The sequence below is a fragment of the Gavia stellata genome, chromosome 20 (genome assembly GCF_030936135.1).
Source record: "Gavia stellata isolate bGavSte3 chromosome 20, bGavSte3.hap2, whole genome shotgun sequence".
Taxonomy (NCBI): domain Eukaryota; kingdom Metazoa; phylum Chordata; class Aves; order Gaviiformes; family Gaviidae; genus Gavia; species Gavia stellata.
This window is the reverse complement of record NC_082613.1, coordinates 6,546,635-6,561,621: the sequence shown is the minus strand read 5'-3', so window position 1 is coordinate 6,561,621 and position 14,987 is coordinate 6,546,635. Positions and strand designations below refer to the sequence as shown.

The following is a 14,987-nucleotide window of genomic DNA, read 5'->3' as shown; positions in this document are numbered from 1 at the left end:
ATTTACATTGCTTAGTTTTTTTCAGAATTACATGGACAAAAATAAGGCCTCCAGGCAGGCGTATGTAGTGGTTATTCAGGCCTGTCAGTGCTCACTGTTGAACTTTATCCCCGGATCAGGCAATGTTCCCAAGGTGAGTAAACACACCTTGGACGAGCCTCCACTTCACAGCCAACTAGTGAGCATCTGCCTACCGAACGTGCCAACTGCGCTTTGTCTGGACGACCCCCGTGTTCCCAGTTGCAGATACTCTTTGTACTCAACCTTTCCCACACACCGAGAAGTTACGACGCTTTTGGTTTCAAAGTCAAATTGGATCAAAGTTTGGTTAAACTGCTAAATTTTGTAACTGCTTCAAAACAGCAAACCCAGTGGCTAAGAATCACTGCTTTCAGCATTCATTAATCAAACCTGTTAAATGATTACCTTGTCAGGTCTGCTTTGTTGACAACTCTGCATGATGACAATGTCAGTGGCACTGTCCCAAGACACATTCAGTGGTGACGTAAAGGACAAGCCTCCCTCACCTCACCTAGTGGGATGGACAACACCATGAAGAATATTTAAGGAAGGAGAACGCTTCCTTGGAAAGCGGTGATCGCACGAATCCTCCAAAGCAAGTGAAACAGGATCAACTGAAAGGGACAGCAGAATCTTCTCTAACATCCAACTCAATCTTACAAAGACAGTAAGTAGAATGGCCTCTATTTTTTCCATCTTGAAATTACCAGTGATCCAAGTTCTCTATATTGATTTTAAAGCAGAAGTACATCATCAACTCTATTACAAATTCTACCTTTGTGTTGTATGTTGTTAGGAAGGCTTATTGACATTGGTTAGAATGTAATAGTATGCTACCAACACCCAATATATTTGATTTTAGATTGTGAACAGTATTTCAAAGCCATCAGCAAGATCCACTACAGGTTTAATAATGCCCCCACAGTTGAAAGCAGAGGTAAATGTCATACCCAAGGTTGTCCAGGGGGATTTGCAGAGCCTGCCTCCAGAAGCAAGGGATTTCATTGAAAGTAATGCCAAGCTGTGCCAGCCAGAGAGCATTCATATCTGCGACGGCTCCGAAGAAGAAAACAAAAAAATTCTGGACATCATGGTAGAACAAGGCATGATCAAGAAGCTGAGCAAGTACGAGAACTGGTGAGTAGACTGAAGGAAGTATCAACTCAGAATTACAATATGCATTTTCTATCTTGTTTACTTTTAAAACTGCTTATAACCCTTCAATATTTTCTTTCCGTGAACATTTTGGCACTGTAGCTTGCATAGGCAAAATACTCAAGAAAAGCAAACTTTTTCCTCTAAAAATTAACATAAAGCATATTATTCAATTGGACTATCAACTGTACATTGTCTCTATTGATTAGTTACATCAGGGAACTGAAATAACATCATGAGACTTATGTAAGTAATCATTAGCAATGGCTAAATATTATTTAGCAAATACATCTTTTGAAGAATTCTACTATTTTAGTCAATTAGTTTATTCATCAAATACTGTTTTGTGGCATTCAAATAGTTCTGTGGGTTTTCAAATATTATTCAGTACAGGCATTATTCGTGTCGTGCTGATGAGCTTTGACTGTAATGTATTCAGCAAGTACTTTTTTCAAATATTTCATCATCTCTCCCAACTAACCCAACATGAAAGGAGAATATTAACAACAAGTACATACTCAGGAATTACGTGCCGACCAAGAGATCTTCATGGAAGAAATCTGCAAAGACTTTTGAATAACTAAGTGCAGGAATTTGGCAATCTGTTTGCAGACTATTTGGGAGAGAAAAGGGCAAGATTCACCAGATAAATTATTCATTGTTAATTATATGCTTAGCTGTAGTGATGATGGTTATGACAGCCCAACTAGAACGTTTTTATACTCGTGGAAAATTTCTATGCACAGGGGTGAAAATGTAAAACAATCCTCTCTATTGTAAATAGATGGCAAAAATTCTTTAGAGGGGAAAAAGAATCCCCTTTAATAAACTCCTTCAGTTTTTATGATCATGCTTACACTCAGTGTTTCTTTTGTGAGGCCTCTAACTTAAAGGACTATGCCAATCCGCTAGGCTGGATTCTGATCCCACAGGCACTTATACCAGCACTTAAAGTACTCGCTTGGCATCCACTTTGCTTGAGGCATCATTTTGTGGTCCCCATGCAAAACAATTTCACACTCATGAGAATGAGAATTAAACGAGATTAACTTTTCCCTGAAAGTTAGCAGCAGAGAATAAGGCTGAGATAAGAGGCAGGGGAGTATAACATGTAACCAGAATTTCCTCGGCCATATAATTTGTTATTCGTACTGGAAAGTCTTGAAACAGTTTATACGAGAGACTGTAGCTGACTGATTTTTGAGATTGTATGTTACACTGGCTCTGTCACTGTAGTTTTGGCCTTACAAAGCATTGTACCCTTTTGTGCTAAACCAGTCCCACAGAAGGGTAAAAAGTGCTATAGTGATAATTAAGTCTAATTTCCTGGTTTTTGGTGAAATGCAGCTGGTTGGCTCTCACTGATCCAAGAGATGTGGCAAGAATTGAGAGCAAAACTGTCATTGTCACTCAAGAACAGAGAGATACCACTCCAATCCCTAAAACTGGAACTAGCCAGCTGGGTCGCTGGATGTCTGAAGAAGATTTTGAGAAAGCCTTCAATACCAGGTTCCCAGGCTGCATGCAAGGTAGGCAAGAAAAGGACAGTTGACATTGAACTTCTAGGATTACAGAGACACTGCTACTACTAGTTACTGTAATCTTTAAAGAAAGATTTTAGCTGAAGGTTTAGGTTTATACCCATGATATTAGTCACTTTGTTAGTTGCATCCGGATCTTTACCATAGATCCAAATGCCTGTGCAAGGGTGGTCTTTAGTCTCTTCCCAGCATTCTTCTCTTCATAAAGAGGGGCAAAGTAAGGTAGGAAAATGTGGGTGATTTTTTTCAGAAAGTCACACAGCAACTAAGCAGCAGATAGGAAGTGAGGTGAGAATGGAGGACTCCCACACCAGCAGTAGTTTCAGGTTCAGTGATTTACACCAACAGAGAACTTGGTCTCCACATACCTTTACTACTGGCTAGACAATTTGTCTGAACAGCTGCTTTCAGCATTTAAAATTTCTTGCTACACAATTAGAAAAACAAGGCTACAGCTCTTTAAACATAATCAAAAACACCCACAAGACAAACAGCTTTTAAAAGAGTGAGAAACAACCTCCATGTTAATAAAGATTATTTCAAAATTTCCTTGTTTTGCACTTTCCCACATCTTGCTACTCCTGTTTTCCAGGACGTACAATGTATGTCATCCCCTTTAGCATGGGGCCTATTGGGTCTCCTTTGTCCAAGATTGGAATCGAGCTGACAGATTCACCATACGTAGTGGCCAGTATGAGGATCATGACACGGATGGGAACAGCTGCTTTGAAAGCCCTAAGCAACGGGGAGTTTGTAAAATGCCTTCACTCGGTTGGATGTCCTCTACCGCTAAAAGGTAAGAGACATTAAAAACTGTCACCCCTGGAAATTCCCAAGGGCATTTTTGAGAGCTGACTGCATGCTCTCAGCACATGAGAGGCACCATGGAAGACCAGGGTGGTTTGTACAACAGCACTAGGTTCAGAACTAAATTAAAGGAATTAAAGCTCAACGAGAGTTTCATGGAAAGGAGATTATTATCCCTAGTACTTACCAGGGGGTTTCATTTAAAGCATCTGGTGTGGGTTGCTGTCAGAGGCTCAATGCTGATGAAACAACAGTGTGATCCAGCATGGAAATTGCTGCATTCATGAGTACAACATTCTGTTCTGCAGAACCATTAATCAACAACTGGCCGTGCAACCCGGAGTTAACACTGATTGCCCATCTCCCGGATCGCAGAGAGATCATTTCATTTGGCAGCGGTTACGGAGGAAACTCCTTACTGGGGAAAAAATGCTTTGCTCTCAGAATTGCCAGCAGAATCGCCAAAGAGGAGGGCTGGCTAGCTGAGCACATGCTGGTAAGAGCTATTAAATCATGTGTGTTTGAACAGCCATTAAATCCTAAATTAGCTTGATATAAATACATCATATCTTGCTATCAATGAAATTAGTCTCATATGGATAGTCCTGTAATATTAGATATGAAGTTATCAAATGGCAGGCTTATGAGAAATAGCAAACCGCTTGCAAGGTTAAGTACAAAACATTTTAAAATATTACCCGTGTACTTGAGCAGAGCCTAATCATCATCACTGGGCATCCACATTGCCCCTACAAATCTAACAGCAAAAGATTAATGCAAGTTTTAAAAATTGTCTTTCATATGATAAAGAGGTCTATGCACTTAAAAATCTGCAAATATTAGATTTTCTGAATGAGTTCTGCTTTGTTCCTGCCTTTACTTTCTGCTCTCATTTAAACATTCTACTACCATAAAATACCACTGAAAAAAAGAATTTCAAAGTGCGTAAGAGAACAGTCTCAGAAAAAATATCTGTGGACTGAGAAGTGCGGAAGTATGCATACATGAAATGATTTCACTTCACTCCAGTCATGCAGACAAAAGAATATTGCCCGATTTTCTTCTGTCTCTTCTGTATCTTTAATCAGCAAAATAAAAATAAATGTTTGAATTATATACATACCTGACATTTTTTAAAAATAAAAGAACTCCTTACAGATATTCTAAGGGCAGGAAGAATAGACTTCTTGATTAATAAAGTACAGTTTGAGTTATTTGTCAACTATATTATGTGGTGCTTCTTCTGTAGGAACAAATTTGCATAATTAAATATTTTATCATTACCACTTGCTGGGAGACAATCTTCAAAATGGAAAGTGCAAGAAAAAAGACCACGTTTAACAGTTGCATTAATTTTTCAATAGATTCTTGGCATTACCAATCCAGAAGGTGAAAAGAAGTATTTTGCTGCAGCATTCCCTAGCGCATGTGGAAAAACTAATTTGGCCATGATGAACCCAAGCCTGCCAGGATGGAAAATTGAGTGTGTGGGTGATGATATTGCCTGGATGAAATTTGATGAACAAGGTATGGAACTGAAATTGGATTGTTTTACAGTCCAGTATGGGTTGCTTTTAGGTGCAGCAAGACATGCTACAAAAATCTGGATAGAATTAAAACAGTTTGATTTACTTATATTTTGTTCTTTAACTTCCAGGCAACTTAAGGGCAATCAATCCAGAAAATGGCTTTTTTGGTGTTGCCCCTGGAACTTCGGTCAAAACAAACCCCAATGCTATTAAAACCATATTCAAGAACACCATCTTTACCAATGTAGCAGAAACCAGTGATGGAGGTGTCTATTGGGAAGGCATTGATGAGCCATTACCACCAGGAGTAACACTGACTTCATGGAAGAACAAGGATTGGACTCCAGATAATGGTAACCTGGCCCACACCACAGTCTCTCTTGGCTTTTGCTGCCGAATTGAAGTTAATTCTGCCATTATGACCTTTTCATTGTATTCCGTACAGGGGAACCTGGTGCTCATCCCAACTCACGATTCTGCACTCCAGCCAGCCAGTGCCCCATCATGGACCCTGCATGGGAATCACCCGAAGGTGTGCCCATTGAAGGGATAATATTTGGAGGCCGCAGACCTGCTGGTAAGAGATGCAGCAGCCATGTGTCAAGGCTGAAGTGCTGGCCACAGAAGGGTTGAAACAAGACATAGGTTTTGCTTTCACAGCTGCAAAAGCAAGGAAATAACCATGTTAGTCTAACTTCTCCATGTTAGCCTTTGACACGCACACTTACAGCCGCTGATATTTCAGTGTCTGAATTGTTAGATGTTAACACAAAACAGGTGATAATAAAAAAGGGCTGGAGAGAGATCAGGACCCACTAACATGGGTAATAAATAGACACACAGCAAATTGCTGTACTTGTCTTAATTTGCTTGCAGTTTAACTCGTTCAGATAGGAAATGGTTAGAGAAATGAACCAGTTGTAGACAGTTTACAGAAAAAGAAGTAAAATTAATTTATCTGTTAAAGGTCACCTAAAGTTGGAAAAGAAATAGAAGTAATGCTAAGTTGGAGTCCAATATCATGACCACAGGACCAGGTTCTACTTCCAGAATCCCCAGCAGATTTTGCTGAGGTCCCAGGTATCTCCAGCTGAGCAACTAAACATGGATGTGTTCAGTAATCAGTAGCCAGTTTTGAAAACATTCATATAAACTTCTTTGCTATAAGAGGGCAGGAAATGAACTAAGTAAAAAAACCAGGAAAAATTAGAATACATTATACAGTAACATGCATTCAGCAGTATTTTAGGTAGCAAAACCTGTTACAAAAATGTTTCTGGACCTCTAGTTACTGAGGGGATTTTGTTCTTTACAGGTGTGCCTCTCATATATGAGGCCTTTAACTGGCAGCATGGAGTATTTATAGGAGCAGCTATGAGATCTGAAGCAACAGCAGCTGCTGAGCACAAAGGTAAATCAAAATTTAATCTGCCTACCTGTATTAAAAGCAATCCTCTCTGTACTGCCTGCTCTGTCCTCCTCCCCTGCTCTTTCGCATTTCAGTCTTGGCAGCTGATTTTGCAACCTGTGCATTTTCACATTAGAAAATATTTGTACTGGAATTAAAAGTCAAATTCTCTATAAAAGTCAAATTAAGCAAAAATAATCCCCTAGGTGGCAAGCATACAGTACAGGGTGCAGGCGTGGGGTTGCCAGAAGCCTTGATATGGAGTTCTTGTTACAGTCTGGGATGAATAAACTTAACTTTTCTCTTCTGCTAGAGCTCAACATAAATACATGAACAAGGAAAGCCAGCTCTTGAGGATCTTTATTTAGGCTGCTTGATGTGAGATTTAAGAAATTAATTTTCACTGATTACAAAAATTAATTTAATTTTTACTTTTTTTGTACATCAAGGATAACATTTGTGTTGTTTCTTAAAGCTCTTTGGTTCAAATGCAGAAAGGTGGTTAAAGGACCATGGGTACTAAATCCATGGGTACTAAATCTGAATCTTTGTGCTTCAGAATAAATGTGCTATTTATTATCTTACATTCTCCATTTCCGTTTTGAACAGGCAAAATTATTATGCACGATCCATTTGCCATGAGACCTTTCTTTGGCTACAACTTTGGCAAATACTTGGCCCACTGGCTCAGCATGGCACATCGTCCAGCTGCAAAACTACCAAGGATCTTTCATGTTAACTGGTTCCGGAAAGACAGCCAAGGGAAATTCCTGTGGCCTGGCTATGGAGAGAATTCCCGTGTGCTGGAGTGGATGTTCAACAGAATTGAAGGGAAAGCCTCTGCAAAGCTAACTGCCATAGGTTACATCCCTGCTGATACTGCTTTGAACCTGAAGGGTTTAGAAGATGTCAACTTGACCGAACTGTTTGATATCTCCAAAGAGTTCTGGGAAAAGGAGGTAGAAGAAATCAAACAATACTTTGAAGTGCAAGTTAATGCTGACCTTCCCTATGAAATAGAAAAAGAAACGCTTGCCTTAGAGATGCGGATAAAACAGTTGTAGCTGATAAAAACCGCAGTTATTTATCAATTCACACATACTAAGACAGGACAAACACATTTTACCAAATCACCACTGGAAGCATAACAGCACACTGATGAGCAGGGAGTTATAATGAAAAGGAGGTCTTAGTTTAGTTAGAATATAGATAGGGGCATTCTAGAAGTAACTCCAGACCTAATGATTTATAACTACATCAGTTGTGGTGAATAGGTGAGCAGCTGTGGGAATGTATGTGCACATGGTCTTCGAAACCCTGATCTGTCACTTACATGCACATATAGCCATGATGTGTGTAAATTACTTGGCTAGTTCTGCATATACAATCCAAACCAATCCAGCCTTCAAGATGTAGCACATTGTTTCTATCACACAAACTGCTAGAGTCTCAGACTCTACAGGAAAGAAGAAAGAAAATTAGGTGCTGTATATTATGTATTACCTAAACATATTTCATGGCTTAAATATTTTTTAGAAAAATGAAGTTGTAACTTTTATCAGCGTGAAAGATGACTTTGTATTACTAATGCATATTTAAGATATTGCTATAATATATGCCTCATGTTCCTGTGATTTCCAGATGTTTTGAATGGCTTGTTCTTTAAACTATTGAAATAAATGTTTATACAAAATATTACTTCATTTCCAGTATTCTCACTGTTTATAAACTACATGCATATAAATTGGGCCTCCTGTCAATACCACAGCACAGAGAAATTCACATGTGGAAGTTAGATGTTGACTAGCATTGGTCTGCTACTCCTAAGCCAACTAGTTTAAGCCACATACTGTCTTTGCAACTTTTATTCAAGCCAAAGGAATGATCCAGAAATTATGATACCAGCTGTGAGCAGTCATCCAACTAGTGATGTGCTATCCATAACTGGGCATTGTTAGTTACCTCAGGCATTTATAAGATAACGTGCTCTCTAGGAAAGGCCCATATTAGGACCTTGCTTATTTGCTAAAGTCACAGGATTTGTCTCTGTTCCACAGTACCTTGGCTTTTGCAAGAATAACTAGTGGAGCTGTTGAAGTAAAGATAGATTGGGAAAAGTTTTCTGGATTTGTTGAGATTCCTAAAGCCTTAGAATTCAATGAAAATAGGGGTAGGAGCCTGTGTTGACTTCTTTGTAGATCCAAGATACTAAAACCATCACATGTTCTCCCAATTAGTGTCGTCCTTTACATGCTTCCCGTGTTCCTGGCAGGTATCTTTTTCACTTTGAATGCTTGATCTCCCAAAATATATTGCAAATATTTGCTTAGCAAAAAGAAAATCACTTACATTGTGTAATAAGCCTTTTTATAGACCCCGCTTCCTTGCAAAACAAACAGTACCAGAGCTGGTCAACAGATGCCCTTCGAAGTTTGCTAGGAGAGGTCACATAGCCTGAAAAGCTTCTAACTACCTCCTGACTCCATGTTCCCAACTTAACACAAATATTGTCAATTCTGAAGCGACTAATACAGCACAAGTCAATAGATAGATCACACAAAAAAACAGACAATAGAAAGCTGTGACAAAAGCAGGGGAGAGCAGTGCAGCCTCTGTAGAGATGATCATCAGCTGACCTGCTTACTGGTCAAAAAACCCACATCTGCATGGATGCAGGTCTCCTATAGGGTCACTCCTACTCTTGAGTGAGCTCCAAATTAAAAGAAAAATCAAGGTGGAAGACAGTAAATAAGTCAGAGGAAGTGAGCCAAAAGAGACTAGCATATGCATTCCTCAGATTCAAGGACTGCTATCACGTGTATAAAATAAAGTTGTTTATAAAGTAATTCTATAAATAGTTGATGAAAGGCTTGGGACATTCCCAAAGTGATGTGACAGTATTGGACCTGATATTTGGATAAGTCTAAGGAAGAACAAGGGGATCTAAGAAAATCTGTTATGCTAATATCAGAGAGTTACGGCCAGTTACAGTCTTGGAGCTTCTTACGGGCCTCATGAGAGGATCCCAGTCCTGAGCAGTGCAAACATGTTCCAAGCACATTTTGAAATGCTGCCCAGGAGATGTACAGAAGCTCAGGGCTTTCCAGAGCTCTCTGAGCAGCTCCAGTGTGCTGTTCTGCCTTCTCAAACACAATCAGGCTCAATGTTCTGAATATTACAAAAGAAATGACTCATCCTTCACACCAGAGGAATCTGTGCCAAAGGCCCAAGCCCAGCAGGAATACGGACATGGGAGAACCGAGTGACACTTGTCCCATAAAATGCTGCTCAGTGAGGAGATAGCTACCATCGCTGTGGGCCAGCATAACCGGGATCTTATAGCACACACCCAGCTAGCCAGATTGGTCTTACAAGGTGCTAATTGCCTCGAGAACATCATACCCCAGCCCAAAACTCTGGATTTCATATTCTGAGTAAACCCTCGCTTTCTCCTCCTCGCCCCAACAGGCTGGCAGACTTTCCTTCCCTTGACCGCTGCTGCCCTCGGGGTTCTCCTCTGAGTATTCTTTCTGTATAACATAACACAACACATGGGAAGTGGCTATCACAAGCACTTCTCGCAAAAATATTTAAACCATTTGTGGTTCTCCCGCTCCACATTTTAACCACATGCACCTTTTCAAACACTGCTCAGAGACTGATGGGCATGCAAATCATTCCAGAAACTACAGAAAACGGGGGACGGGAAATGCTGTACTGTTAAGGCAGAGAACAAGAAAATAACTTTTTGTATAAGTCATTCAACAGCGCCTTTGTATGCAAATATATCCACAACCCATCAGCATCTATGGGGAGTAAAATTTACATTTAGAATGATCAAAATGTTTAGTATTGGCAGAGAAAATGTTTAAAAAGAGAGAAGGCGGTGGTTTGAAATTTAGAAACTTAGTCAACCGTGCCAGATTATGATCTCAACTTCTCTCCCTCCAACAAATACTATGCTCCATAAAAACAAAATGAATTAGAACAAAATGCTTTTAAATTGAAATTTGGAAGTTCCCTTGATTTTCAAAAGAAAGAGGGGAAGGCAACAAATGCAATAAATTTCAACAAATTAGTAGAGAAATATAAAACTTGGCCTATTAAATGTGATTCAGAGAAAGGAAGCACAGGAAAGACTAACACATGAAGTGTACGGAGCCATAACATTTGCAACAGCTGTGTTATGAAATGCACTTGGTATTCTGGGAAGCGAGAAACAAAATACTTTGTTAAAACACTTGCGGACGTACCGGTGGCTGAAAAGAAGAGAGACAAAAATCTAAATCACAGTTTAACCATTAATGCTATTGAGGATACGGTCTCTCTCTTGTTTATGCCATGATTCACTGAACAAGACAACACAGCGATGGATGCACCACATCCAGGGGAGGTTATGTTCAACTCCCTTAAAGTCAGCGCAGCCCTTCTAAACGACCTTTATCTACTCAGGCAAAAGTCTGGCTTCAGTGCCAAGTACTCCTATTAGCACAGATAAATCCATAGAGCTCAGACCTAGACCTTGGTCAAATCTTTGCACAGGTTGAGAAGTCTCCAAGCTTGATGCCATCCTTTGGACACATTTCTAATGTTTCAAGGTCAAATTTTGACTGTGTTTTGTCTTGTTCCTTCAAATCCCTTTCTCAGATGTCAGTCTCAATAGTAATTAGCTTGAGTATATAAGATATCCACACACCTGTATTCTGTCAACATGGTGAAGGTTAAACCAAACAAATAAATAAAACAGAAAAGCAACATCCAGCTTGCTGCAGAACTCTTATCAGAAAAAAGTGAAATCCAACTTCAAATCTCTCACAATTCTGTGATGAGAGGGCTATTTTCAGGGAAAGAAGTAAAATTCAGAGAAATGGCATTTGTGCTCTGGGAAATACTGTTTTCCAAAAACCTTGGCTACCATAGTAACATGATTTATTCCATACTTGCTGCAGTATAGTCAGTTAGCTCCCGAACTGAAAGACAATTATCGTAACTAGAGATGTACCTGGCTGGAAGACTACTGAAATGCTGCTTATGAATGGCAAAGCAGAGTGCTCTAAATTCCACATTAGTAATCATTATTGTCGATCATGGAGGACATTTCTGGCAGTGGTTTAACCTCCGCGATACAAAAGGGCACATTTGTCAAATGGGTGCTGGCAAACCCCAGTCACCGAGATTCCAAAACACATCCTGCCACATCTGTGAATCTGTATGCAAAACAGCTAGGTGGAAAAAAAGAGAGAAGAAAGAAAAAAAATTGCTATTGTATGCCTTTACTGCATTCTGCAGCCATACAGATACAACTTTTGCCTGCAAAACTTTAACAGAGAAGGATTTTGTGCACAAATTGTGGAAATCCATATATATTAATATGCAAAATTCAGGCTGTATCTGATCCTTGCAAGCACAAACATTGTTACGGTGTCTTTGTTATAAAAGGCCATGCAGAGGACCTCTGAGCTGTCCCTACCCAGTGTGAAAGGCTTTACACTGCCTTCCTTACCACCAGGGACGTTGGTCACGGGGGCATTCATTTTGCTCCTCCTTACACTGGCTCCATTGGACTTGCGTGGCTTTTCTCCAGCGTAAGTGTGACCAGCTGTAGATTCTGAGATTGACTCCAGCTTTGATTCAAGCCGATAAGCTGCTAGCAGAACTTTTTCTAACACATCCCAGAAATGTTCTTTGTGTCTTCTTTGGAAATGTCAGATACTGGCCATTGGAAAAGAGAAAACATCTGTTTTAATCCTCCCAAAGGAACATATCAAATTTTTTGTGCTGTTTTTACGCAGCCTTTATTCAGCTGAAAAAACCCCTTTGTAAATCTGCTGGGGGTTTTTGTTGTTATTGGCCTTTTTTGTTTTTAAACCAAGCTACTAGTTTTTGTTCTTCTTGTAAAGCGTCACTACGCCATCTCCCAGGACCCAAGGAACAGTCCTTCCCAGAAAACTGCTCCTGATAAACAGCTGTTCTCCAGAACAAACTAAGCTCATCCTCCATGGAGAACAGCTTCTAGGCTCACAGTTAATGGATCTTAACCCTGCTTTGTGTAGTTTGGGGGGCTTTCAACTAGTTAAACTAATAGTCTGAATGCTTCCCCCTTCTCCCTGCCTCCCCATCTCATCACTGAAATCCTAGGAAGGCCTGTCACCACGGTGGAGGCTCGCACAGCATCAGCACGTGCATACGAATGCCATCTCAACTATGAATGTGAAGAGCACAACAAAACCTCGTTTTACCCACTGGAAACCATCACTATATTTCATCTGTTCAGGAAGACACAGATAGAAACTTCCCATGGTGTTCTGGAGCTCCAGATCCTGAGAGCAGCTATGAATAGCAGCTTTAAATTTAACCAAGGTTGGAAAGAGCATGAAACCTAAATGCTACAAGACGATGCCAGTTCAGCTGGCTCAGAAGCCGACAGAGTGTTGCTTGCAAGTGGCATGGAGATAAATTCCAGCCCACAGGGCAAACAGCATCGCCATCGGTATCCAGTAACGCTGCAAAAGCAGTATGACTTCACATGACTTACACACCACTAAGCCTAGAGCAGTACTCCCAAGAGTTATTCCTGCTGGCAGAAGCCAGAAGGGTGGTGAGACCCGAGTGAACCTTCTGGAGGTGACAGCACATTGCACTGACTCTTGCTGAGCAAATTTGACTCCCATGTTCCTTTTCCTGTAGCTCATTCAAGTATGACCAGGCTAAGGTAAGTGTGTCTGAACTTTTATTCCACCTTGGTCGCTGGATTACCTTAATGCTAAATAGCAAGTCCACGAAGAGCCACATGGCAGCAACAGTGGAGCTGGACAGCAGAGCTCCTGCCGACTTCTGTTCTTTGCTGAGGTTTGATTTTGTACATTTGGTCTGGTTTTGCCTTTCAGTTTGGGATAATACCAGCAGTTACTTGAAGCTCCAGAGGTAGCCAGTAAAAAAAAAAAAAGATACTATAAATTTAACTAGGAGAGCAGTTGGAAAAGGGAGGGGGAGGATGCATGAGAACTGTGGGTTGACTGGTGGTCTTAGAGTATAAAACCAATATCCTTCTGACACTAGTAAGTAGAAGCAGGCCTCGGATTCCATGGAGTTTTCTTGGTCTTTATTCTATAGAGACAGAAATCTGGCTCCATTTCATCGTAGTTATCTACACTCAAGCACCCCTCCACCCTTGAAGGAGATTAGTAGTGATAATGCATCTGGTACCTGCCCCAGCAAAAACAGATCTATGTGGAGAAGATTAGAAGAAATTGTTTGGACGTCTGCCCAGTCCTAGAAGTCCCCCAACCATTTCCAAAAGTCCCATCAGTTTTTATGGCTTGTCTCTCAAGAAGGCTGCTGAAACCTACATGAAGGGAAGACTTTAAAAAGACTTTTGCAGACATTTATTTCTGGCCAAATTATGATTGCTTGGAGGAAAAAGAAGCCACCATACAAATCTTGTTAGAGACTTCAGCAGGAACTCACAAACCCATGCAGAACTGAGATAAGCTAAAAAAAGCAATAGCATCCAGGAAGGAAAGACGGACCAGCCAGCCAAATGCAACTCTAATTCCAACCCGTGACAGACCCCTGGGGCAGCTCCAAAGCCACTTAGCACAAGCGTGGAGCTGGGCCAGGAGGAGACGCTGGCACCAGAAGAGCAGCTCTAGCAAGTCCAGACTGCAATTTGGTGATTTGCTGAGGGGGACAGACTCAGACAGGCTTGTTACCCCCAGTACCATAACTGCACAGCTCCCCACCTCCGAAACCCTCCAAGTCAGATAGCTCCAGGGACACTGTGATCCCTGAGCTCCCCGTACGGCAAAGTGCGCGCCGTGTGTGTGCATAGGAAAACAGAGTAACAGCACATCTGTTAACGACACAAAAACATGCTGGCAATGCTCGATGCGGCTTGGCAGGGGAACCTATATCAACTGTCTGCAGTCCAAGGTCTAAAGGGCAATCTGCCTTCAGAGATGCCTGCAACTTCAAGGAACTGTGTCCTGGAGTGAAATCGGTGCCTCTGCAGCACACAGCCTGCACCGGGCCCCCAACATGTGCCAAGCGAGCGCTGTACCATCTTTGTGCCACACAGGAGGCGAATTTCCCAGGAAAGCTAGGGGGGAAAAAAGCACACAGAGCATCTCGAGAGGCTAAAGGCTAATCCCTGTGTCTCTCGGACCCCTCCAACAGACCTCAGTGGAAGGACTGCTCTGCCCCAGCACAGGCAGAGTACATGGGACATCAGCACAGGATTACCAGCTGCTGGGGATATTTACTACAGCAGGGAAAATGCCTTTTTTTTGTAGGGATACAGTGCATAGAGCTGCCAGGAAGGTAACTAAACTGATTATTCTGGTGCAGGACTGTGAGACTGCTGACAACTGTCTTGCCTGGGGTGCCCAAGCAGCACTGTTCAGTGCTGTAGGAGGAAGCTAAAGGAGGGAGACCAGATACTTGGGGACAAGTGTTTATAACAATGACAGCTGGAAAAGTCCCCACAGGCTGTGTCGCACTGCTGTGGTTACCTCCAAACAAGCAGCT

At 41.2% G+C, this 14,987-nt stretch overlaps 1 protein-coding gene across 1 annotated transcript; it reads left to right on the top strand.

Moving 5' to 3' along the window:
- The first annotated feature begins 670 nt into the window (after positions 1-670).
- On the top strand, positions 671-7,525 carry PCK1 (phosphoenolpyruvate carboxykinase 1). Its single transcript, XM_059827287.1, has 10 exons — positions 671-688; positions 884-1,158; positions 2,524-2,705; positions 3,310-3,513; positions 3,833-4,020; positions 4,889-5,051; positions 5,182-5,406; positions 5,499-5,630; positions 6,369-6,464; positions 7,071-7,525. The coding sequence occupies exons 2-10, from the start codon at positions 935-937 to the stop codon at positions 7,523-7,525; spliced, it is 1,869 nt and encodes a 622-aa protein (XP_059683270.1). The 5' UTR covers positions 671-688; positions 884-934.
- Positions 7,526-14,987: the final 7,462 nt, after the last annotated feature.

Coding starts and splice junctions, on each gene's coding strand:
- PCK1 (XM_059827287.1), top strand. CDS start 935: ATGCCCCCACAGTTGAAAGCAGAGGTAAATGTCATACCCAAGGTTGTC. Junction 4,021..4,888: donor GGCTAGCTGAGCACATGCTG/GTAAGAGCTATT, acceptor ATTTTTCAATAG/ATTCTTGGCATTACCAATCC. Junction 5,052..5,181: donor GATGAAATTTGATGAACAAG/GTATGGAACTGA, acceptor TTTAACTTCCAG/GCAACTTAAGGGCAATCAAT.